The sequence below is a fragment of the Pseudophryne corroboree genome, chromosome 8, assembly GCF_028390025.1.
Source record: "Pseudophryne corroboree isolate aPseCor3 chromosome 8, aPseCor3.hap2, whole genome shotgun sequence".
NCBI lineage: Eukaryota > Metazoa > Chordata > Amphibia > Anura > Myobatrachidae > Pseudophryne > Pseudophryne corroboree.
Window position 1 is genome coordinate 113444604 of NC_086451.1, and position 25511 is coordinate 113470114.

The window sequence follows — 25511 nt, forward strand, 5'->3', positions numbered from 1 at the left end:
TAATCATAAAATGAATACTTTTAGCCAATTTTGGCTGCAACTTCGCATCATCATAGTCGATACTGGAGTCAGAATCCGTGTCGGTATCCGTGTCTACAACTTGGGATAGTGGGCGCTTTTGAGACCCAGAAGGTCCCTGCAACATAGTAAAAGACAGGGCTAGACTCCCTGTACATTCCCTGGACTCTGCTTTGTCCAACCTCTTGTGTAATAAATTCACATTTGCATTTAAAACATTCCACATATCCACCCAGTCAGGTGTCGGCGTTGCCGACGGATACACCATACTCATTGCTCCACCTCCTCCCAAGAAAAGCCTTCCGCTTCAGACATGCCGACACACGCGTACCGACACCCCACACACTCAGGGAAATCTCTAATCTGGAGACAGTTCCCCCACAAGGCCCTTAGGAGAGACAGAGAGAGAGTATGCCAGCACACACCCAGTGCCAATGACTTTGGAAAAAATTCCCAGATAGCGCTTTTTATATATATATATATATATATATATATATATATATATTGATTGATTGCGCCAAATTATGTGCCCCCCCCCCTTCTTTAAACCCCTCTGTCACCGTGTTCAGCAGGGGAGAGTCCGGGGAGCCAGCTTCTCAGCGTGTGCTGTGGAGAAAATGGCGCTGGTGAGTGCTGAGGATCAAGCTTCACCCCCTCAGTGGCGGGCTTCGGTCCCGCTCGAATCCATTCAAAAACTGGCGGGGGATACTCATATATCTGAGCCAATATATCTAGTTTTACCAGTCCCAGAGGTGTAAATTGCTGCCCAGGGCGCCCCCCCCTGCGCCCTGCACCCATCGGTGCCTGTCGTGTGTGTTCTGTGTGGGAGCAATGGCGCGCATCGTTACCGCTGCGCGTTAGCTCAGTTAAGATCTGAAGTCTTCTGCCGCCTCTGAAGTCTTCTTATCTTCTTATACTCACCCGGCTTCTCTCTTCCGGCTCTGTGAGGAGGACGGCGGCGCGGCTCCGGGACGAACAGCGAGGAGAGACCTGCGTTCCGACTCCCTCTGGAGCTAATGGTGTCCAGTAGCCTAAGAAGCAGAGCCTATCACTTAAGTAGGTCTGCTTCTCTCCCCTCAGTCCCTCGATGCAGGGAGTCTGTTGCCAGCAGTGCTCCCTGAAAATAAAAAACCTAACAAAATTCTTTCTTTCAGGAAACTCAGGAGAGCTCCCTGTAATGCACCCAGACTCCTCTGAGCACAGTATCAAACTGAGGTCTGGAGGAGGGGCATAGAGGGAGGAGCCAGTGCACACCCATATTTAAAGTTCTTTTTAGTGCCCATGTCTCCTGCGGAGCCCGTCTATTCCCCATGGTCCTTACCGAGTCCCCAGCATCCTCTAGGACGTAAGAGAAATACCAGTTTTTCGCTAGAAAGTACATAGATCCCACGAAAAGCCGCGGACCTATGTATTTTCGTGGTACTTATGGTAGATTATCCCTGATAAGTGCCGGCATTGGGGGGAGGAGCTCGCCACATTGGGGGTAATTGGAAAGCACCCAGCAAACCAATAAGCTGCAGTAAATTACAGCAGCTAATTGGATACCCCCCCATAGTCTGAAGTAGTAGTATCCCAGCAGCTTGTATTGCTGACCACACATGTTGAGATATTGGGCAATTAATTCAATACATATCTTCTAGTTCCCCTCTGTCTATAAAAAAATTATTTCAGGTGCTAATATGGTTTATAAAAAAACTTGTGAATGGTAATAAATAACAACAGCTGCAGCAGCTGAATGTGAGCTTGTGGATGCTCACTAACACATCCAATGAAGATAATGCAATATACATAAAAATAAGGAACTGCACTTCTAAAAACACAGAGGTAATGGCATGGCAGATATAACAATCAAGGTGTGTATTAATATAAATATAACATTTAACTACTACTACGAAAATCCTGTCTGAATTACCACTGCTTTTTGGCCTAGCCTCCAATCCTCTCACTTCTAATATTGTCTACTTTAATGTATAATTTCTGCACCCATAAAATATTTCACTTAATAATAAACTATTGACATTGTTCCTACACATTTATACTCTGTCTCTATTTTGAGATTTAGTTCTGTCACGAGACCACCGGTCACAATACCTTCCGCTACCGACCAACAGGGAACTATTGATGGCATGTCTACCGACAGTGACTATTCCCAGTAGTGGGTGTCCACGACACCCATAGAGCGGGAATAGAACCTGTGGTGACCACAGGTCGCCACTGAACCCGCAGCGTGGAGAACGCAAGGGGCTTTTTGCGCTCCCCCCCCCCCCCCCCCGCGCGCCACTGGCATTCCGCTGCCGGCATTCCAGCGGTCTCCTGACCACCAGTCATCCACACCACACCTTCTATTTCATGCAGCCTCCATTTCTACTTCCACTCTTCCTCCCACTATTTCCCTCATCCACACCATGCCCATCTTTTCTTTAACTTCCTCCCTCACTCAGTGTTTAACTAATCCTTTTTTTGTACCCCGTTTCCATCTCTATACTACTCCCCTTAGTCTCATCCACCTCCATTTCACACTTGATCCCCTTCTCTGTCTCCCGTCCACCCCTCTGCTTCGCTCCCCCACATCTCCTGTTCCTCCATTTTTATTCACTTCACCCCCAACATGGTCCTACTACCCCACCAGTATGTCCTGCACTGTCCCTCCTACCACTGTCACCTCACAGTAGACTCCCTCCATGCCAACCTCCTGGAGTTTCCCTTCTTAGCTCAGGAGCCCACACAATCACTACACTTGCTTCAAATCTGTCCTCCAAATAAATCTCACCTCAACGATTCAGGCAACTCTGATAATTTAATTCACGTCTATCCCACAAACTCAGTGCCTCTTTCCTGTGCCCTATGGATTGCCAGATCTGCCTGTAAAAAAACTGGTCCCCACCCATGACCTTTTCATGCCCAACTCCTTGAATCTCCTAGCCATTACAGAATCCCTGGATTTTCGCCTCTGGCACCAATTCTCCCACAGTGCTCTCCTCTGGGGGACTCACATTTTCTCACACATCCCGGCCTGGGGGTCACCATGATGGTGGTTTTGGGGTCCTTCTATCCTCCAGTTGCTCCTACCAACTCATACCCTCAGAACTGTCCATTTCTTCTTTTTTTTTTAAATTCTTTATTTGTACGTGGTTAAACAAGTTAGTCAAACATTACATGGACATATGGGACAGGTGGTCATAAGACTCAACGTCCAGTAGAAACCACAATTTTAAAATAAACAACGAGAATAATCAAAAAAATGAACAATAGTAATCAAGTAAGTAATTGGGCGGGGGGGGGGGGGAGGAGGGAGAGGGGGACGGGGGGGGGGGGGGGGGAGACCACAGTATAATCCAATCACAGTACATATCTTGGGAGTAATGAGAGATAAGGATAAAAGAGAGAAGAGGAAAGAGAAGAAGAGGAGGGAGGCGATGGAGGAGGAGCAGTAGGCAATGCCCATGGGTCTACGGAAGGAACTAGGAGCAAGAGGGGGGGGGGGGGGGGGGGGGCGGTGATCTACGTTCAGCAGCGAGCCAGGGGGCCCAAACCTGCTCAAAAATGTGACCCCGGTCGTGGAGATAATATGTAATCTTCTCCATTGACGCGATATGCCAAATTTTGGTTTTAAGAGACGGGAGAGAGGGTGGGGAGGGGTTCTTCCAGTTAAGAGCTATCAGCGATTTCGCTGCCGTTAGAATATGTGTAACCAGTTTTTGGGAGAATTTATTGAGCATCGGGGGAGGGTAACACAGCAAAAAGATCCAGGGATCTTTCAGCACGGGGGAAACCAGAAGCGAGTTAAGGAGGGAGTGGACTAGATTCCAAAAGGAAACGATGGACGGGCAGGTCCACCATATGTGTAGCATAGTGCCTCTAGATCCGCAGTTCCTCCAACAACTGGGGGAGGAGGACGGAAAGAGTTTGTTAAGTCTGTCGGGGGTGTAGTACCAACGGTAGTAAATTTTGTAAGTCGTCTCCTTAAAAGCAGTAGCAATAGAACATTTAGCAATCCCCAGTCTCATGTCCTCCCAATCTTCGCTCTCTGGAGGAGGTCCAAGATCACGTTCCCATGCGAGTTCGTGGGGCCGGGAGGAGGGAAGGGAAGAATCTAGTAAAAGGGAGTAAAGTTGGGAGATCAATCCTTTGGAGAGGGGAGAGTTAATGCATAAACTTTCAAAGGGGGTGAGGGCTCGAAGCAAAGCGGAGGAGGGCAGAGAACTTAGGAAATGGCGGATTTGTAGGAATTGGAAGGGGTTAAGTGGGTACGAAGGGGTCTTCTGTTGGAGGTCAGGCAGGGACAGCCATTGTCCCTGATCGGCAAAATTAATCGGAAATTTGAAGCCCAGCGTTATCCATGTCCGGAATCTCGTAGTCGAGGATCCAGGAGGGAACATAGGGTTCTGCCAGATAGGGGTCAAGGACGAGGGGGTAGTGGTAAGACCTATCTTCAGGGAGAGGGAATCCCAAATTTTAAGGTTAAATTTAATAGTGGGGAGAAGTTTGGAGGTCAGTGGTCGGGAGGTAGAGGGCAGACCCCATAAGGGGGTCAGGTCCGAGAGGCCAACGAGGGCCACCTCGATATCCAACCAGGATACAGACCCCGGAGGAGCATAAGAGGTGACAATATGGGATAGGTGGGAGGCTAGGTAGTAGAGTTTGAGATCAGGAAGACCTCTATCGCCAGCGGAGGTTGGCCGTTTCAGGGTATTGGCGGCATGGCGGGGGGGTCTGTGGTTCCAGATAAAACGCACGAGGGCTCGTTGGATAGTGCGAAGAAAGGAGGCCGGGACTGCCACAGGGAGGGTCTGGAAAAGGTAAAGCCATTTGGGGACTATGGTCATTTTAACCGCTATGATCCTGCCCAGCCACGAAATAAAGAGACTGTTCCAGGATGTCAGGTCAGCGAGTGTTTTGGTGAGGAGGGGTGGAAAGTTTTCCCGGAAGAGAGAGTCGTAGCGGGAGGTCAAATAAATCCCCAAATATTTAATCTTTGTATGCTGCCATTTAAAATCGAAGTTGGCGCGAAGGGATTCAGCCTCTCGGTGAGGGACGTGGAGCAGCATAGCCTCGGATTTGGAATAATTGATCTTGTAACCTGATATAAGGCTGTAAGAATGCAGGACTGAAAATAAATTTGGGAGTGAGATAAGGGGCTGGGTCAGAGAAAGTAGAATGTCGTCAGCGAACAGGGAGATTTTAGGATCGATACGGCCTACTTGTATACCGTGTATATTTGGATGAGCTCTAATTTGAGAAGCGAGGGGCTCAATAATGAGGGCAAATATCAGCAGTGAAAGAGGGCATCCCTGACGTGTACCATTTGAAATGCGGACCGGAGCAGACGGGACGCCATTGATTAGGACTGTGGCGGAGGGGGCGGAGTATAGTGCTAGGACACCAGTGAGAAAGCCACCAGACAAGCCATAGGCCTCCAGGGCGGCCCTCAGAAAACTCCAGGAGATCCGGTCAAATGCCTTTTCAGCATCTAAAGAGAGCATGATAGCAGGGGATCCCCTGGAGTTCGAGATGTGTATAAGATCAATAGCACGTCTGGTGTTATCCCTCGCTTGGCGGCCCGGGATAAACCCCACCTGGTCGTAATGGACAAGGGAAGGGAGATACGGGTTAAGGCGGTTGGCTAGGATTTTAGCGAAGATTTTCAAGTCCAGTTTCAAGAGAGATATAGGTCGGTAGCTAGCGCAGTTAAGGGTGTCCTTGCCTTCCTTAGGGATCACCACAATTCTAGCCTCCAACATCTCAGGAGGAAAGGAGTCGCCATGGACAATCCTATTAAACAGGGACTGAAGGTGGGGGGAGAGAAGATCAGAGAAATTTTTGTAGTAAAGGGCCGTGAACCCATCCGGGCCCGGGGATTTACCAGTTTTTTGCATGAGTATAGTCTGGGCAATTTCTTCCACCGAGATCTCACTGTTAAGATGGTCCATGGCGTCCTGAGGCAATCTAGGCAAGTTAGAAGCTGAAAGAAAGTGAGAGACTAGGTCAGAGTGGGGCAAAGAGGAAGAACCAGGTGAGGGGGGTGGAAGGTTGTACAGGTCAGTGTAGTAGGATTGGAAGGCAGCCCTAATGGCGGTGGGGTCATGAATAAGCTGATTGAGAGAGTTTCTGATAGAAATAATATTAGTTTTGGCTCTCGTGGAACGGAGTCGTGCCGCTAGGATCTTGTGTGCCTTGTCTCCTTTCTCGTAAAAAGACTGGCGAAGCCATTTGAGACGTTTGGCCACCCGTCTAGAGAGAAGGAGATCAAGTTCCGCTTTGACAGTACGGAGTTCAGACAAGACAGCCTGGTCGGAGGACGCCTTATGCTGGGTCTCGAGTGTGTGTAGTTTAATAGAGAGTTTGTTAAACTGCGTGAGGGACTGCTTTTTGGTTCTGGAGGCCAGGCTGATAATGTGCCCACGAAGCACTGCCTTGTGTGCCAGCCAGAGAGTGGACCTAGAAATGTCAGGGGAATCGTTCAGAGTAAAGTAGTCAGAAATCTTGTCCCGAAGATGGGAACGTATCTCCGGGTTGTTAAGGAGGGAGTCATTAAGACGCCATGTCATGGGGCGGGGACGTGAGAGCAGACCCGAGAGGTCGCAAGAGATAGGGGCATGATCAGACCAGATCAATGGGTGTATATGGGCAGCATGGAGATTCAGGGCGAGATCATGGCTGAGCAGGACCATATCAATGCGGGAGTAGGAATTATGAGGAGCAGAATAAAAGGTATAGTAACGAGCAGAGGGATCTTTTATCCTCCAGGAGTCATAGAGAAGCTGGGATCGCATGAGACGGAGGAGGGATCTAGAGCGGTGGGAGTCCGACAGGGAAGCAGTGGGGAGAGAGGGAGAGCGGTCTATCATAGGATTTAAAGCAGAGTTAAAGTCCCCAGCAAGTATGAAGTCGCCTTGCCGGACTCGAGTGAGGAGAGTATCTAGCTTTGCAAAGAATAGTTCCTGTCGTTGGTTAGGAGAATAGACGTTAGCTAGGGTGCAGAGTTTGTTATTAAGTTTCCCAACTAAAACAAGAAACCGGCCATCCTTGTCGGCATGGGAATCTAGAAGCTCGAAGGTGAGGTGGCGGGCGAATAAAATCGCAACCCCCCGTTTCTTGGCTGAATGATCACAGGCATGGTAAGAATCAGGGTATGGTTTACAGTGTAGCGTATGGTGGGAGTTATGTAGGAAGTGAGTCTCCTGGAGAAAGACCAGGTCGCCCTTATGGAGTTTAAGGGAGGCAAAGAGCTTACCTCTCTTTTGAGGGCTATTCAAGCCCTTCACATTAAAGGAGAGTACCCGGAGACCCATGGGCAAGCAACAAAGAGGTAGGCTGAATAGAAGGAGTGTATAACACTGAAAGTAGAGGAAGGAGGAATGGAGATAGAGAAGAAGGATACAAAGCAGGAGACAACGTGGTCAGAAAGGAGGAAGGAAGGAAAGGAAACCGGGAGGGATGGGAGGGTAGGTGGTCATCCGGCAATAGGGGCCAGGACCGGTAGTGCTGACAGGGGGAAGGGATACTAGGTGTCAGGAGGGCACCTAGGTCAGCAAGAGGGCTCAAAGCCCTAAGGGGGCGCGGCATGGGATCCAGGTGATGGATCACCAACCACGTAGCAATGGGTAGCAGGCAAACCTCCCCTGGGGGGACCCGAGGGAGAAAGCTGGAAAGAAAGCAAGAGCAAAGAACTGATGGAGCGCCAGCTCCAGAAAGAAAGGGAGGAGCAGGGGGTAGAGAAAAAACAGATTATCACTGTTTAGCATATTAACATGTTAACATTTTAACACTGTAACAAGGGGTAACAATCGAAACTGTCGAGAATCAACTAAGGGTTCGGGAAATCAGGATGCGGGAGATCTAGAGTGAAACAGCTCCCCGGCTAGGGGAGTACGACCAGGAAAGGTCGACACAATTATAAAGAGGAGGCAGTAAATCAGAGAGCTAGGAGTCCATCAGGGAACTGGAGGTGGAGCTGAAGAGGCCGCAGGAGCTGGAACCGTAAACCACTCAGATCGGGGAGGCTGAGGCGAGTTCCGCTGTGTCCGCGGTGGCAGGCGTAGAGTAGGAATATCCTGTTCAGCGGTGTGGATACCCAGCTTGGAGAGCAGCGCTTGAGCCTCGGATAGGTTCCTGGCCGTGAGCAACTTCCCTTGGTGCCAGACCAGGATACGGAAAGGGAAGCCCCAGCGGTATTTAACATTATGGCGGGAGAGCAGGGAAGTGACGGGTTTAAAGTCTCTACGTTTGGCCAGGGTGAGCGGGGATAAGTCCTGGAAGATCTGCAGGGGGACATTCTGGAAAGTCACAGGCCCCAGCCGTCGGGCTTTTCTCATAATGGCCTCTTTCGCAGTGAAGTAGTGCAGTTGGAGGATGGGAGGAGTCCTGGGAGCGAGGTCGGAGGGCTCGATGCGCACGATCCAGGAGAAGATGTTCCTCAGGGGTGTCAGGTGACAGAGGCGCTTAAGGTAACGATCAAGGTGGGCCACTTCGACCTCCTCAGGAATACCCTGAATCCTCAGGTTATTTCTCCTCGCCCTATTGTCCTGGTCCTCATGCTCCTCCAGCAATTGGGTAACATCTTGGCGGAGTTGATGGAAGTCGGTCTCGTCCGCTTGTTGGAACGACACCACCTCTTCCACTCGTCGTTCAAGTTGATCCGTTCTGGAGCCAATGTCGGCAATGTCGGATTTCAGGGAGTGGAGAGCCTGGACAGAGGTCTTAACATCCCGCATCTCCTTAAGGAGGGAGAGGAAGTCCCTGCGGGTAAGGGGTGTGAGATCGTCGTCTTCAGCCTCAGAATCGGAGGGACCATGGGGGGATTCCGGAACAACGGGCCCGCACTTGGCCGGGGTGCTCTTTTTAGTAAGGAATGGTGTGAGATCGGACCCCTGTGATTTTTTGCCGCCCCTGGGCATCGTGAACATATGAGAAGGGGGTAGACAGCGGGGTGGGAGGTAGAGAAGGCGCTCCAGCAGTAAGGCTCAGGACCAGGGGGGGTAAGGCGGGGGCTCTAGAGAAGGATCATGACGTGGCCAGTTGAGCAAGGCGTGTGGGACAGGACCGGGGAGCTTCGCCAGCGAGGTGGGTCCCCATGGTCCCGGAGAGGAGCCAGACAGTCAGAGGCTACAGGAGATAGGGCACTCTGGGGGTCCACCTCCGGTGAAAGTCCCTTCCAATATTGGATATAACAACCAACGGTCGACGTGGGGATCGTGCACCGCTGTTTTCTCTTATGTCTGTACCCACACTGGAGATACACGCTTCACTGCAGCAATGGAGTGCGGGAGATGTAGAACAGTGCCTGCTGATTGCGGGGGGGGGGGGGAGTGTATGGCCCCTGCTGCAGCGTAGGCTTGTAACTGCTATAACAGCCCCCCTCTCACCTCTCCTCCAAAGCAACCACCGCTGCACGTCTGCTGGCTGTGGCCGGCCGTCCGAGGGCAAACGCAGGGTCCAGGGCTCTTGTTAGGCTGAGGCTGCGGGACGGAGGCGCACGGAGCTCTCCGATGCAGAGGCGGAGGACACCCGGCCGCCGGGCAGCGCGAGCCGGAAGTCGCGCTGGCTGTCTTCTCTCCCGACGCTGCTCTGGATCCAGGAGGCGCCGTCCTTGGCTGCTGTGACCGCGTTCACCCGTCCCCTCCGTTCAGGCACAGGTACCGCGGGCTGGGGGACTTTGTGCTGGCCAGCCGAGGGTGTCGAGCCGGGATCGCGGGCGACCCGGGGTCCTTGGTTCTCCCGGCCGGCTGCCGCGCGTACTCCACTCCCCGGCTCCGGAACCAGTATAGGCTGCAGTGAGCGGACCACGCTGGGGCGGCTGGTATGGGACAGTGGGAGACCCACAGAGTAGAGGAGGGTCCCCGGAGATACTCTGGATGGAGTACAGCCCTACTCTAGGGCAGGAACGGGGCAATAAATCCCTTAAAAACCGAGGGATCTCAGGAGCCTATTTAGAGCACGTCTGGTAGCCTTGGCTGTCAGGACACGCCCCAGAACTGTCCATTTCTTTCTTGTCATTCAAGGTTCATGCGAGATGCATACTACAAACTTGCTCACCTTCGAGTAGCTGTCATATATCATCCCACTGGTTCTACCTCCAAATTCCTGGACAACACTTACTTCCTAGCCCCCCACTTCCTCTCTTTAGATCTTCCCTACATCATCTTAGGTGACTTCAATATCGTTATTGATATCCCCACAGAATCCCCTGCCTCTAAACTCCTTACTCTTACATTATTGTTTGGTCTCTCCCAATAGATATCCCCCCTCCCATTGTGAGTGGGCACTCACTTGATCTGGTCTTCACTCAGTGTTCCCTACTCCTCTGCTTTTTCGACCTCTCTGACCATTGCCTTCTCACTTTTACCTTATTCCTCATCCCTTCTCCACATCTGCCTCCCAAGCTAACATCACTAAGTGTAACACTGAGGCTATCAACACCATGTCCTTTACCTCACTGCTTGACTCACTTCTCTCCCCTATTCTCTCTCTCTCTCCTGAACAAGCCACTTCCCTATACAATGCCCTCCTTCAGTATATATATATATATATATATATATATATATAAAATGACCAGAATCTGGCACTCCATGAGTAATAGTTCATGCTGGGCCGGGTGCCATCCACCAACACGTTAATGCAATCAACGTGTGTAACATATCCTTCCAACTGTGGCACTTCGGACATATGAATAAAGATGCAGTTCTAATGAGTTTTTATTCATATGTCCGGAGTGCCTCCGTTGGAAGGGTGTGTGTATATACACGCAATATATATACTAATTCATGTAATATATATATATATATATTCATCTACATATACACACAGTATATATACGTATTCATGTAATTAATATACAGTGTATGTATTCATTCTCAATTAGCATTGCATTCTATATTGATAGTAATTACATGTTATATTTATTTTAATACACTTATCTTGTTATATTTGCCATACAAATACCTCTGGGGTTTTATGGTCACAGTGCCTCATTTTGATATACAGTATATTGTTAAAATATCACCGTCACCGTCATCACCGACACTGATAAAATGTCAATAATGATATGTCGGCATTGTCATAATGTTGACATTTCCATTAGAGTTTCCGCCATTATGACCATGTCGACCTAATGAATGCTGACAAAATATGCCACATCCAATGAAGGTTATGAGTTGGTCAACCATGGAACAAGCCCTTACCAGCAATGTAGCGGACCTCAGGCAGGCACATCATTAGGTCCGGGAATCTGTTGGGTTGGTGTGAATACCGATACTCCGTAAAGTCCTGGCATACGTACCAGTACCTCTTATTCAACTGCTCCAGCTGGGAAACACTGCTAAGACCCTGGATATCTGTTGAAGAGAAGTAATGAGTTTGAGCCTAGACCTCACACAGGGTCTGACATAACGCTTGCTACTGCATAAGGAAATGTACCCGTCGCCTCTACTCTACCCTGGTCACTGCTTCCTGTGCTCAAGTTCAAGAATTTGCCCTTCAGTGGAACGCACTCCCCCACTCCATTAGACTCTCCCCGACCTTGCAAAGCTTCAAACGGGCAGTGAAAACCCACCTAATCATCAAAGCGTACCCTTCTGATGCATAACCTAGTCCTGAGGCTACTCCTCCATCCCCCTGCTTCATGCCTTGAACATCTCTGCTTTGTTTACATAATGCCATCAGGCTACCTCCCGCTTGCTTGCATCTAATGTCACCTGTCTGTCGCCCCTTCCCACTATCTCTTCAAAGCAGCGGCCTCTTTCTTCTTGTTATCAAAGCCTTCTTCTCTACACATTTCACTCACAGCTCTCTCCTACTCAGCGACCATCTTTACCCGCTTTTTCTTCTGCTGGTAAAGGCTCATTTCTATCTACGGCCGCCAGCCCCAAGTAGTACGATGATTACTCCCTCGCTACTTACATCTTAGCTGTATTATGTTTTGAGAATTGTGGTGCTCTTTGTTACCTGTACTCTATTTTTGTTATTTATTTAATGTAATGCTAAGTTTTGTCTCCCTGTACTGTCCTTTGTACGGTGCTGCGAAACACTTGTGGCGCCTTATAAATAAAATGTAATAATAATAATAATAATAATAATAATACTACTACATCACTCACTTCTAGTAATCTAATGCTAGAAATTAGGACAAGTATGATGGATGATTAAATTACTTTGAAATGTAGTTGCAGTATTTGTAGAAATGGACTGAATATATTGTCAGTTATCTAATGTATTACTCATCTGAACCAATGCAATGAAGCCTGCTGTTTCCCAGTGAGCTAGCAGAAGCAGCAGCTCGTGCATCGCAGTTCAAGAGGCAATCGGATACATCTGGATGTCTAGCGCTATTCCCCTCCCCCGCCCCCCCATCCCTCCCTCCCTCTTGTCTTTCCCCCCATGCCCCCCCATCCTGTCTTTTTCTGAACAGATCACCCCCTATTTTTCACTCTGCACTGTAATATTTGTCCTAATTTAAAGGGGGCGTGGTCTCGCGGGTCTTCTCTTCTTCACTTCGGGGGGTGTATCCAGCTTCCTCGGAAATGCTGGCTGCCCCCAGAGACTAGGCAGCGTGCAGTGCTGGCTCCTTTTCTGTGACAGGAGTCGAGTGCTGAAGAGGATTATCATACTGCCGCACTCGGCTCCTGTCACTGCAGAAGAGCCAGCACTTGGTGTCACCCCTTCCGTGCGTGATACCTGGGTGCGGGCCGCACCCCCCGCACTCGCCTTCTGACGCCACTGTATAGTGCTTAATATACTTTTTAATCTCAGTAAGAATCACTAATAGTAGTAGTCTAATTTATAACTCCAGCACATCACTAATATTCCTTTACCCTATCTATAAGTAAGCACAGTGCAATTATATTCACTTTTACTGAATACAATAGTAATATATTAGATGAAATCACTGATAGTTTCTGTCCTTCTTTTAAGATTGCTAAATATACACTCCTTGTAGTAGAAATTACATGACTGCCTATTATTTACATGTATTTGTTTGTTTCCATGGAAACCGGCTGTTGAGAAACGAAAATTGTCCTGCATCCTGGTCTCCACTAAAATGGCCGCTGCATTGATTTTAATACAAAAGACTCTGAGAAAATGGGCGCCGTAATATGTGATATACTACCGCTGAAGTCTGGCCTCTATGATCATCCACCTTAGAGAGGACAGCGGGTGCACGCGCAGTCGTACACCAGAAGTGGGGCGGAAGTGGCGAGCATGCGCATGGAGAACGCGAGGATACCGGAAGTGTGGAGGAAATACCGCTTCTGCTTATTAAAAGCTATTTAAAGATGTTATTCTTGCATTCTAACCCTTTCAAAGCATTCATTTTTATTGTGCTCATATGCAATACCTGTTTATTATGGATATTAATTATTTTTAACCATAATACTAACTCCAGCAATCAGTGGCCTAATTTTAAGACAGGATATGATGTCATAATTAAGTATGGATCAGTATTAGCATAAATAGAAGCCCAGTCCCATTCTGCCTTTACCCCTTGATGAAGTCTGTGTGACGGAACGCGTTGAGCAACCTGTTACTGACCTCATATTCAGATAAGCTACCTTCTTTTACAAATACTCTGCACTTTACTTAGATTTATTCATGATTGTGTATGTTTTCTGTCCCATTTTTTTAAAGAGATGTGTGCATCAATTTTTTAGATTATTGTTAATAAATTATTTGCTCTATATTTTTATACTGTCGTATCATTTTATTATAGACACCGCTGGTCGCTATACCCCTCATCCCCCTTTTTTGCGCTATATATATATATATATATATATATATACATACACATACACATATATATATATATACATACACACACATATATACACCTTACACACACACATATATATATATATATATATATACACCTTACACACTCAGCCTTCAGGCTGTGTGTGTAAGGTGTATATGAAACATAAATGAATTGTGTGTATGTACACAAACTTTCTTTAATGCACAAAGTTACTAAAACTATTGTCTAGAATTACCTTCAGGCTGTGTGTATATAAGGTGTATATGAATCATAAATGCATTCTTTGCTTAGACTTGGGTCCCATCGCCATGATATCTCATTATGGTATGCAATTATTCCAAAATACGGCAAAATCTTATATCCAAAATACTTCTGGTCCCAAGCATTTTGGATATCGGATACTCAAACTGCATGTGTGTATGTATGTATGTATGTATGTATGTATGTATATATGTGTGTGTATGTATATATATATATATATATATATATATATACACACACACACACACACACACACCATCAGCTGGGGCAGCTTTCTCCTGTGTCTTGATGTTATTTTTTTAAAGTACTGTACTACCCAACAGAGGTGATCCATCTAATCTAATCCGGAACAATCTTTAATTCTCCTAAACCATAGCCTAGTTCCCGTTTTAGTTTATCACTCAAGGGGCAATTAGTGGCAATAGCTGTGACGTGCCGTAAGAACAGCGGCACTTCCCCACCTCCAACATTACCATTATCTCCCACAACCTATTGATGTGTGCAAGGAAATACATAAAATTCCGGTACTGTATTCTACTGTGATGTGTGAAGCCAAACAATGTGACCATACATCATGAAGACTGGAATATATGCCAAACGTTTATAGTCATCTGAGAGGTATAAAACAGACTGCTCACAAACCACAGGCAGTAAAGTGCAATAGGCAGTGCAGCCAATCCTAGAGCCCAAACAATGACATCTAAGTAGCAGGCATGATTCATTAATGTGTGCCATCATATATTAGTATATTTGAATACATTTGTTTTGCAGTGCAAACTAAAAACAGAGTGATGTTACTGTAGCTGAGAAATGTGTTTTACCCCATGGAATACCATAATAGTATAGGAGGATAAACAAACCTAAAAGCAAAATCTTCACAATGTACCCCACAGGTGTAAAGAACTAAGGAAAGAAGGGGATTGCGTCTAGCGCTCACCTATACTGATGTATATGTATCTATCTTGTATCTCTGTGTATACACAGGAGTGGTGCATGAGATAATAAGGAAATAGGTTACATTTGTAAGAGAGATACAATGAAGGTAATATCTTGTGTATGTCTGGGGCATTGCGTCTCCCAATAAAAGGACATTAATAGTCATTTCTTTTCTCATGCCTCATATTTATATACACCTCTAATACAGTATATGCCTCTTATTCACACATATCTCTCTTACAAATGCAACCTATTTCCTGCAGATACACAGAGATACAAGATAGATACACATCAGTATAGGTGAGCGCTGGACACAATCCCCTCTGTTCCATATTTCTGTATTTCCCATGAGACTGGACACCTCTCACCAGCTCCTGAACACTCAGCTGCACAGCATTAAGTGCTAGTGACCTATCCACTGTATCCATCATTGTACCTCACAGGTGTATAGCGCATGTGGTCACTAGATCAATCTAGCGGTGTCAACATCCCCAGATAAAGCTAGAACAGCTGGTGATCCGTCACACAATCCTTATTTGGGTAGGAATAATCTGTCACTGCAGATGCCTGTAACTGCATATGGTAAATGACGCGTGTTCTGTCCTTGGTGTCTGCATTAAACAGCTATTAAAATGTGATTCATAAATGGAAAGTCACTACTTTCCTGAACATGAATCCTCCAAAATCCTCATCATTTCTCATTGCAGCATCACCTACTGTTATCCCTCCCTTCCAAAGCAAGCTGTGCATTGAATCTGGAAGCCCATGCCAGGAAGATACAGTAAGTAACACTCACCTTGATTCAGGAAGTTAATAGCTTTCATGCAGACGTACTCTTCATTGCTCACTTTGAGCTGGCTGAATTTCCGAAACAGGTAGATGAGCCTTTCCATCACTTCCATGCCGTCCTCACTAAATCTAAAAATTGGAGCAAAATATTTTGAGAACGACATTTAAAAGGGATATGAGGCACAAGGCACAAAGTGGAGGTTGGAATATTTTGGCTGAACATACATTTAAGAGGAAACAGAATTTTAACGGTTCCAGTTAGGGCTAGGCTGCAATGAGGGTTAGGGCTAGGCTGCAATTAGGGTAAGGGCTAGGCTGCAATTAGGGTTAGGGCTAGGCTGCAATTAGGGTTAGGGCTAGGCTGCAATGAGGGTTAGGGCTAGAGATGAGCGCCTGAAATTTTTCGGGTTTTGTGTTTTGGTTTTGGGTTCGGTTCCGCGGCCGTGTTTTGGGTTCGAACGCGTTTTGGCAAAACCTCACCGAATTTTTTTTGTCGGATTCGGGTGTGTTTTGGATTCGGGTGTTTTTTTCAAAAAACACTAAAAAACAGCTTAAATCATAGAATTTGGGGGTCATTTTGATCCCAAAGTATTATTAACCTCAAAAACCATAATTTACACTCATTTTCAGTCTATTCTGAATACCTCACACCTCACAATATTATTTTTAGTCCTAAAATTTGCACCGAGGTCGCTGTGTGAGTAAGATAAGCGACCCTAGTGGCCGACACAAACACCGGGCCCATCTAGGAGTGGCACTGCAGTGTCACGCAGGATGTCCCTTCCAAAAAACCCTCCCCAAACAGCACATGACGCAAAGAAAAAAAGAGGCGCAATGAGGTAGCTGTGTGAGTAAGATTAGCGACCCTAGTGGCCGACACAAACACCGGGCCCATCTAGGAGTGGCACTGCAGTGTCACGCAGGATGGCCCTTCCAAAAAACCCTCCCCAAACAGCACATGACGCAAAGAAAAAAAGAGGCGCAATGAGGTAGCTGACTGTGTGAGTAAGATTAGCGACCCTAGTGGCCGACACAAACACCGGGCACATCTAGGAGTGGCACTGCAGTGTCACGCAGGATGTCCCTTCCAAAAAACCCTCCCCAAACAGCACATGACGCAAAGAAAAAAAGAGGCGCAATGAGGTAGCTGTGTGAGTAAGATTAGCGACCCTAGTGGCCGACACAAACACCGGGCCCATCTAGGAGTGGCACTGCAGTGTCACGCAGGGTGTCCCTTCCAAAAAACCCACCCCAATCAGCACATGATGCAAAGAAAAAGAAAAGAAAAAAGAGGTGCAAGATGGAATTATCCTTGGGCCCTCCCACCCACCCTTATGTTGTATAAACAAAACAGGACATGCACACTTTAACCAACCCATCATTTCAGTGACAGGGTCTGCCACACGACTGTGACTGATATGACGGGTTGGTTTGGACCCCCCCCAAAAAAGAAGCAATTAATCTCTCCTTGCACAAACTGGCTCTACAGAGGCAAGATGTCCACCTCATCTTCACCCTCCGATATATCACCGTGTACATCCCCCTCCTCACAGATTATCAATTCGTCCCCACTGGAATCCACCATCTCAGCTCCCTGTGTACTTTGTGGAGGCAATTGCTGCTGGTCAATGTCTCCGCGGAGGAATTGATTATAATTCATTTTAATGAACATCATCTTCTCCACATTTTCTGGATGTAACCTCGTACGCCGATTGCTGACAAGGTGAGCGGCGGCACTAAACACTCTTTCGGAGTACACACTTGTGGGAGGGCAACTTAGGTAGAATAAAGCCAGTTTGTGCAAGGGCCTCCAAATTGCCTCTTTTTCCTGCCAGTATAAGTACGGACTGTGTGACGTGCCTACTTGGATGCGGTCACTCATATAATCCTCCACCATTCTATCAATGTTGAGAGAATCATATGCAGTGACAGTAGACGACATGTCCGTAATCGTTGTCAGGTCCTTCAGTCCGGACCAGATGTCAGCATCAGCAGTCGCTCCAGACTGCCCTGCATCACCGCCAGCGGGTGGGCTCGGAATTCTGAGCCTTTTCCTCGCACCCCCAGTTGCGGGAGAATGTGAAGGAGGAGATGTTGACAGGTCGCGTTCCGCTTGACTTGACAATTTTGTCACCAGCAGGTCTTTCAACCCCAGCAGACCTGTGTCTGCCGGAAAGAGAGATCCAAGGTAGGCTTTAAATCTAGGATCGAGCACGGTGGCCAAAATGTAGTGCTCTGATTTCAACAGATTGACCACCCGTGAATCCTTGTTAAGCGAATTAAGGGCTGCATCCACAAGTCCCACATGCCTAGCGGAATCGCTCCGTGTTAGCTCCTCCTTCAATGCCTCCAGCTTCTTCTGCAAAAGCCTGATGAGGGGAATGACCTGACTCAGGCTGGCAGTGTCTGAACTGACTTCACGTGTGGCAAGTTCAAAGGGCATCAGAACCTTGCACAACGTTGAAATCATTCTCCACTGCACTTGAGACAGGTGCATACCACCTACTATATCGTGCTCAATTGTATAGGCTTGAATGGCCTTTTGCTGCTCCTCCAACCTCTGAAGCATATAGAGGGTTGAATTCCACCTCGTTACCACTTCTTGCTTCAGATGATGGCAGGGCAGGTTCAGTAGTTTTTGGTGGTGCTCCAGTTTTCTGTACGTGGTGCCTGTACGCCGAAAGTGTCCCGCAATTCTTCTGGCCACCGACAGCATCTCTTGCACGGCCCTGTCGTTTTTTAAAAAATTCTGCACCACCAAATTCAAGGTATGTGCAAAACATGGGACGTGCTGGAATTGGCCCAGATTTAATGCACACACAATATTGCTGGCGTTGTCCGATGCCACAAATCCACAGGAGAGTCCAATTGGGGTAAGCCATTCCGCGATGATCTTCCTCAGTTGCCGTAAGAGGTTTTCAGCTGTGTGCGTATTCTGGAAAGCGGTGATACAAAGCGTAGCCTGCCTAGGAAAGAGTTGGCGTTTGCGAGATGCTGCTACTGGTGCCGCCGCTGCTGTTCTTGCGGCGGGAGTCCATACATCTACCCAGTGGGCTGTCACAGTCATATAGTCCTGACCCTGCCCTGCTCCACTTGTCCACATGTCCGTGGTTAAGTGGACATTGGGTACAGCTGCATTTTTTAGGACACTGGTGACTCTTTTTCTGAGGTCTGTGTACATTTTCGGTATCGCCTGCCTAGAGAAATGGAACCTAGATGGTATTTGGTACCGGGGACACAGTACCTCCAACAAGTCTCTAGTTGGCTCTGCAGTAATGATGGATACCGGAACCACGTTTCTCACCACCCAGGATGCCAAGGCCTCAGTTATCCGCTTTGCAGTAGGATGACTGCTGTGATATTTCATCTTCCTCGCAAAGGACTGTTGAACAGTCAATTGCTTACTGGAAGTAGTACAAGTGGGCTTACGACTTCCCCTCTGGGATGACCATCGACTCCCAGCGGCAACAACAGCAGCGCCAGCAGCAGTAGGCGTTACACGCAAGGATGCATCGGAGGAATCCCAGGCAGGAGAGGACTCGTCAGACTTGCCAGTGACATGGCCTGCAGGACTATTGGCATTCCTGGGGAAGGAGGAAATTGACACTGAGGGAGTTGGTGGGGTGGTTTGCGTGAGCTTGGTTACAAGAGGAAGGGATTTACTGGTCAGTGGACTGCTTCCGCTGTCACCCAAAGTTTTTGAACTTGTCACTGACTTATTATGAATGCGCTGCAGGTGACGTATAAGGGAGGATGTTCCGAGGTGGTTAACGTCCTTACCCCTACTTATTACAGCTTGACAAAGGGAACACACGGCTTGACACCTGTTGTCCGCATTTGTGGTGAAATACCTCCACACCGAAGAGCTGATTTTTTTGGTATTTTCACCTGGCATGTCAACGGCCATATTCCTCCCACGGACAACAGGTGTCTCCCCGGGTGCCTGACTTAAACAAACCACCTCACCATCAGAATCCTCCTGGTCAATTTCCTCCCCAGCGCCAGCAACACCCATATCCTCCTCATCCTGGTGTACTTCAACACTGACATCTTCAATCTGACTATCAGGAACTGGACTGCGGGTGCTCCTTCCAGCACTTGCAGGGGGCATGCAAATAGTGGAAGGCGCATGCTCTTCACGTCCAGTGTTGGGAAGGTCAGGCATCGCAAACGACACAATTGGACTCTCCTTGTGGATTTGGGATTTCAAAGAACGCACAGTTCTTTGCGGTGCTTTTGCCAGCTTGAGTCTTTTCAGTTTTCTAGCGAGAGGCTGAGTGCTTCCATCCTCATGTGAAGCTGAACCACTAGCCATGAACATAGGCCAGGGCCTCAGCCGTTCCTTGCCACTCCGTGTGGTAAATGGCATATTGGCAAGTTTACGCTTCTCCTCCGACAATTTTATTTTAGGTTTTGGAGTCCTTTTTTTTCTGATATTTGGTGTTTTGGATTTGACATGCTCTGTACTATGACATTGGGCATCGGCCTTGGCAGACGACGTTGCTGGCATTTCATCGTCTCGGCCATGACTAGTGGCAGCAGCTTCAGCACGAGGTGGAAGTGGATCTTGATCTTTCCCTAATTTTGGAACCTCAACTTTTTTGTTCTCCATATTTTATAGGCAGAACTAAAAGGCACCTCAGGTAAACAATGGAGATGGATGGATTGGATACTAGTATACAATTATGGACGGACTGCCACGGTTAGGTGGTATAAAAAAACCACGGTTAGGTGGCATATATTATAATAATAATACAATTATGGATGGACGGACTGCCTGCCGACTGCCGACACAGAGGTAGCCACAGCCGTGAACTACCGCACTGTACACTGGTTGATAAAGAGATAGTAGTATACTCGTAACAATTAGGATGACACTATGACGGTATAAAGAATGAAAAAAAAACCACGGTTAGGTGGTAGGTATATAATAATAAATAATACAATTCTGGTCGGACGGACTGCCTGCCGTGTGCCGACACAGAGGTAGCCACAGCCGTGAACTACCGCACTGTACACTGGTTGATAAAGAGATAGTAGTATACTCGTAACAATTAGGATGACACTATGACGGTATAAAGAATGAAAAAAAAAACCACGGTTAGGTGGTAGGTATATAATAATAAATAATACAATTCTGGTCGGACGGACTGCCTGCCGTGTGCCGACACAGAGGTAGCCACAGCCGTGAACTACCGCACTGTACACTGGTTGATAAAGAGATAGTAGTATACTCGTAACAATTAGGATGACACTATGACGGTATAAAGAATGAAAAAAAAACCACGGTTAGGTGGTAGGTATATAATAATAAATAATACAATTCTGGTCGGACGGACTGCCTGCCGTGTGCCGACACAGAGGTAGCCACAGCCGTGAACTACCGCACTGTACACTGGTTGATAAAGAGATAGTAGTATACTCGTAACAATTAGGATGACACTATGACGGTATAAAGAATGAAAAAAAAACCACGGTTAGGTGGTAGGTATATAATAATAAATAATACAATTCTGGTCGGACGGACTGCCTGCCGTGTGCCGACACAGAGGTAGCCACAGCCGTGAACTACCGCACTGTACACTGGTTGATAAAGAGATAGTAGTATACTCGTAACAATTAGGATGACACTATGACGGTATAAAGAATGAAAAAAAAACCACGGTTAGGTGGTAGGTATATAATAATAAATAATACAATTCTGGTCGGACGGACTGCCTGCCGTGTGCCGACACAGAGGTAGCCACAGCCGTGAACTACCGCACTGTACACTGGTTGATAAAGAGATAGTAGTATACTCGTAACAATTAGGATGACACTATGACGGTATAAAGAATGAAAAAAAAAACCACGGTTAGGTGGTAGGTATATAATAATAAATAATACAATTCTGGTCGGACGGACTGCCTGCCGTGTGCCGACACAGAGGTAGCCACAGCCGTGAACTACCGCACTGTACACTGGTTGATAAAGAGATAGTAGTATACTCGTAACAATTAGGATGACACTATGACGGTATAAAGAATGAAAAAAAAAACCACGGTTAGGTGGTAGGTATATAATAATAAATAATACAATTCTGGTCGGACGGACTGCCTGCCGTGTGCCGACACAGAGGTAGCCACAGCCGTGAACTACCGCACTGTACACTGGTTGATAAAGAGATAGTAGTATACTCGTAACAATTAGGATGACACTATGACGGTATAAAGAATGAAAAAAAAACCACGGTTAGGTGGTAGGTATATAATAATAAATAATACAATTCTGGTCGGACGGACTGCCTGCCGTGTGCCGACACAGAGGTAGCCACAGCCGTGAACTACCGCACTGTACACTGGTTGATAAAGAGATAGTAGTATACTCGTAACAATTAGGATGACACTATGACGGTATAAAGAATGAAAAAAAAACCACGGTTAGGTGGTAGGTATATAATAATAAATAATACAATTCTGGTCGGACGGACTGCCTGCCGTGTGCCGACACAGAGGTAGCCACAGCCGTGAACTACCGCACTGTACTGTGTCTGCTGCTAATATAGACTGGTTGATATTTAAAGAGATATTAGTAGTATACAACAATACTATACTGGTGGTCAGGCACTGGTCACCACTCCTGCAGCAAAAGTGTGCACTGTTAATTAATATAATTGTACTCCTGGCTCCTGCTAACAACCTGCAGTGCTCCCCAGTCTCCCCCACAATTAATTATAAGCTTTTAATTTATACATTGATGACTGTGCAGCACACTGGGCTGAGCTGAGTGCACACAGACTGAGTCACACTGTGTGACTGACTGTGCTGTGTATCGTTTTTTTTTTCAGGCAGAGAACGGATATAGCAGAGAGAAGTGAACGGATATATTATATTAAATAAAAGTTAACTAGCAACTGCACTGGTCACTGACTGTGGTAAACTAACTCTGTCTGCGACTCTGCACAATCTCTCTCTCTCTATCTAATCTATCTCTATTCTAATGGAGAGGACGCCAGACACGTCCTCTCCCTATCAATCTCAATGCACGAGTGAAAATGGCGGCGACGCGCGGCTCCTTATATAGAATCCGAGTCTCGCGATAGAATCCGAGCCTCGCGAGAATCCGACAGCGTCATGATGACGTTCGGGCGCGCTCGGGTTAACCGAGCAAGGCGGGAAGATCCGAGTCGCTCGGACCCGTGAAAAAAAACATGAAGTTCGGGCGGGTTCGGATTCCGAGGAACCGAACCCGCTCATCTCTAGTTAGGGCTAGGCTGCAATGAGGGTTAGGGCTAGGCTGCAATGAGGGTTAGGGCTAGGCTGCAATGAGGGTTAGGGCTAGGCTGCAATGAGGGTTAGGGCTAGGCTGCAATGAGGGTTAGGGCTAGGCTGCAATTAGGGTTAGGGCTAGGCTGCAATTAGGGTTAGGGCAAAGCTAAAATATCCGTGTAAATATTGCGGATTTCAACATTCTGAACATGTGGAAATCCTGAATATCGACATTCAGCACATGTCGACATAATGAATATTGACATTCTGCATGTCGACATCATGCCACACCCACTTTTATTTAGCAACATCGGTGAGGCATGGGGGTACCACTTGTCTTTGTGAGGTCACTATTTTCCTAATAGACAGGTTGAATATAGGGGGTAATAAAGGTTTGTTAGCAAACCAAAAAACCACACTAATGTGCAAAACCATGTTGCACAGCAGGTGGGGCAGATGTAACATATGCAGAGACATTTACATTTGCGTGGGTTATATTCATTCTGTGCATGGTAAATACTGGCTGCTTAACTTCTACACTGCAATTTAGATTTCAGTTTGAACACATCCCACCAAAATCTAAATCTCTCTGCCCATGTTACATTTGCCCCACCTGCAGTGCAACATAGTTTTGCCCAATTGCTTGCTTTTTTTGGTTTGCTAATAAACCTGAATAAGGCCCATAGGCATAGTCTAAAAAATGTCTAACTTTACGGACAAAAGAAAAACTACAGTGAACATATACTGTCGGGTATATGTAAAGTAAACTTTACATATTCATTGGCCACTGAGCTGTGTATTTATAATTATTATTATAGTTTATTATTTATAAGGTGCCACAAAATTCTGCTGCATCGTACAGGACAGCAATGCAACATGAGTAAAAAAATAACACAAGCAGCATTATAAAAATAAGATTTTACTCACCGGTAAATCTATTTCTCGTAGTACATAGTGGATGCTGGGACTCCGTAAGGACCATGGGGAAAATCGGCTCCGCAGGAGACTGGGCACAACTAAAGAAAGCTTTAGGACTACCTGGTGTGCACTGGCTCCTCCCCCTATGACCCTCCTCCAGACCTCAGTTAGGATACTGTGCCCGGAACACAATAAGGAATGATTTTGAATCCCGGGTAAGACTCATACCAGCCACACCAATCACACCGTATAACTCGTGATACTATACCCAGTTAACAGTATGAAATATAACTGAGCCTCTCAACAGATGGCTCAACAATAACCCTTTAGTTAGGCAATAACTATAAACAAGTATTGCAGACAATCCGCACTTGGGATGGGCGCCCAGCATCCACTACGGACTACGAGAAATAGATTTACCGGTCAGTAAAATCTTATTTTCTCTGACGTCCTAAGTGGATGCTGGGACTCCGTAAGGACCATGGGGATTATACCAAAGCTCCCAAACGGGCGGGAGAGTGCGGATGACTCTGCAGCACCGAATGAGCAAACTCTAGGTCCTCCTCAGCCAGGGTATCAAACTTGTAAACACTTGCAAAAATGTTTGAACCCGACCAAGTAACAGCTCGGCAAAGTTGTAAAGCCGAGACCCCTCGGGCAGCCGCCCAAGAAGAGCCCACTTTCCTCGTGGAATGGGCTTTCACAGAATTAGGGTGCGGCAGTCCAGCCGCAGAATGTGCAAGTTGAATCGTGCTACAGATCCAGCGAGCAATAGTCTGCTTAGAAGCAGGAGCACCCAGCTTGTTGGGTGCATACAGGATAAATAGCGAGTCAGTTTTCCTGACTCCAGCCGTCCTGGAAACATATACTTTTCAGGACCCTGACTACGTCCAGTAACTTGGAACTTGGAATCCTCCAAGTCCCAAGTAGCCGCAGGCACCACAATAGGTTGGTTCACATGAAAAACTGATACCACCTTAGGAAGGAATTGGGAACGAGTCCTCAATTCCGCCTTATCCATATAAAATACAGATAAGGGCTTTTGTATGACAAAGCCGCCAATTCTGATACATGCCTGGCCGACGCCAAGGCCCACAGCATGACCACTTTCCACGTGAGGTATTGTAGCTCCATGGATTTAAGTGGCTCAACCCAATGCGACTTCAGGAAATCCAACATCACGTTGAGATCCCACGGTGCCACTGGAGGCACAAACGGGGGCTGACTATGCAGCACTCCCTTAACAAAAGTCTGAACTTCAGGCAGTGAAGCCAGTTCTATTTTGGAAGAAAATCGATAGAGCCGAAATCTGGACCTTAATGGAACCCAATTTTAGGCCCATAGTCACCTCTGACTGTAGGAAGTGCAGAAATCGACCTAGCTGAAATTCCTCCTTTGGGGCCTTCCTGGCCTCACAGCACGCAACATATTTCCGCCATATGCGGTGATAATGGTTTGCGTTCACTTCTTTCCTAGCTTTAAATAGCGTAGGGATAACTTCCTCCGGAATGCCCTTTTCCTTCAGGATCCGGCGTTCAACCGCCATGCCGTCACACGCAGCCGCGGTACGTCTTGGAACAGACAGGCCCCCTGCT

General features: G+C 47.1%; 1 protein-coding gene across 5 annotated transcripts in view; it reads right to left on the minus strand.

Annotated features, from left to right (window-relative positions):
• NR6A1 (nuclear receptor subfamily 6 group A member 1) overlaps positions 1–25511 on the minus strand; it is a 563603-nt gene that overhangs the window by 8053 nt on the left and 530039 nt on the right. For all 5 annotated transcript variants that reach the window (XM_063935585.1, XM_063935588.1, XM_063935586.1 and 2 more), the window contains 2 exons: positions 15759–15880; positions 11199–11351 (listed from right to left, as the gene is read on the minus strand). In XM_063935585.1, coding sequence (XP_063791655.1) covers positions 11199–11351; positions 15759–15880 — 275 coding nt within the window. The remainder of the gene's footprint in view (positions 1–11198; positions 11352–15758; positions 15881–25511) is intronic.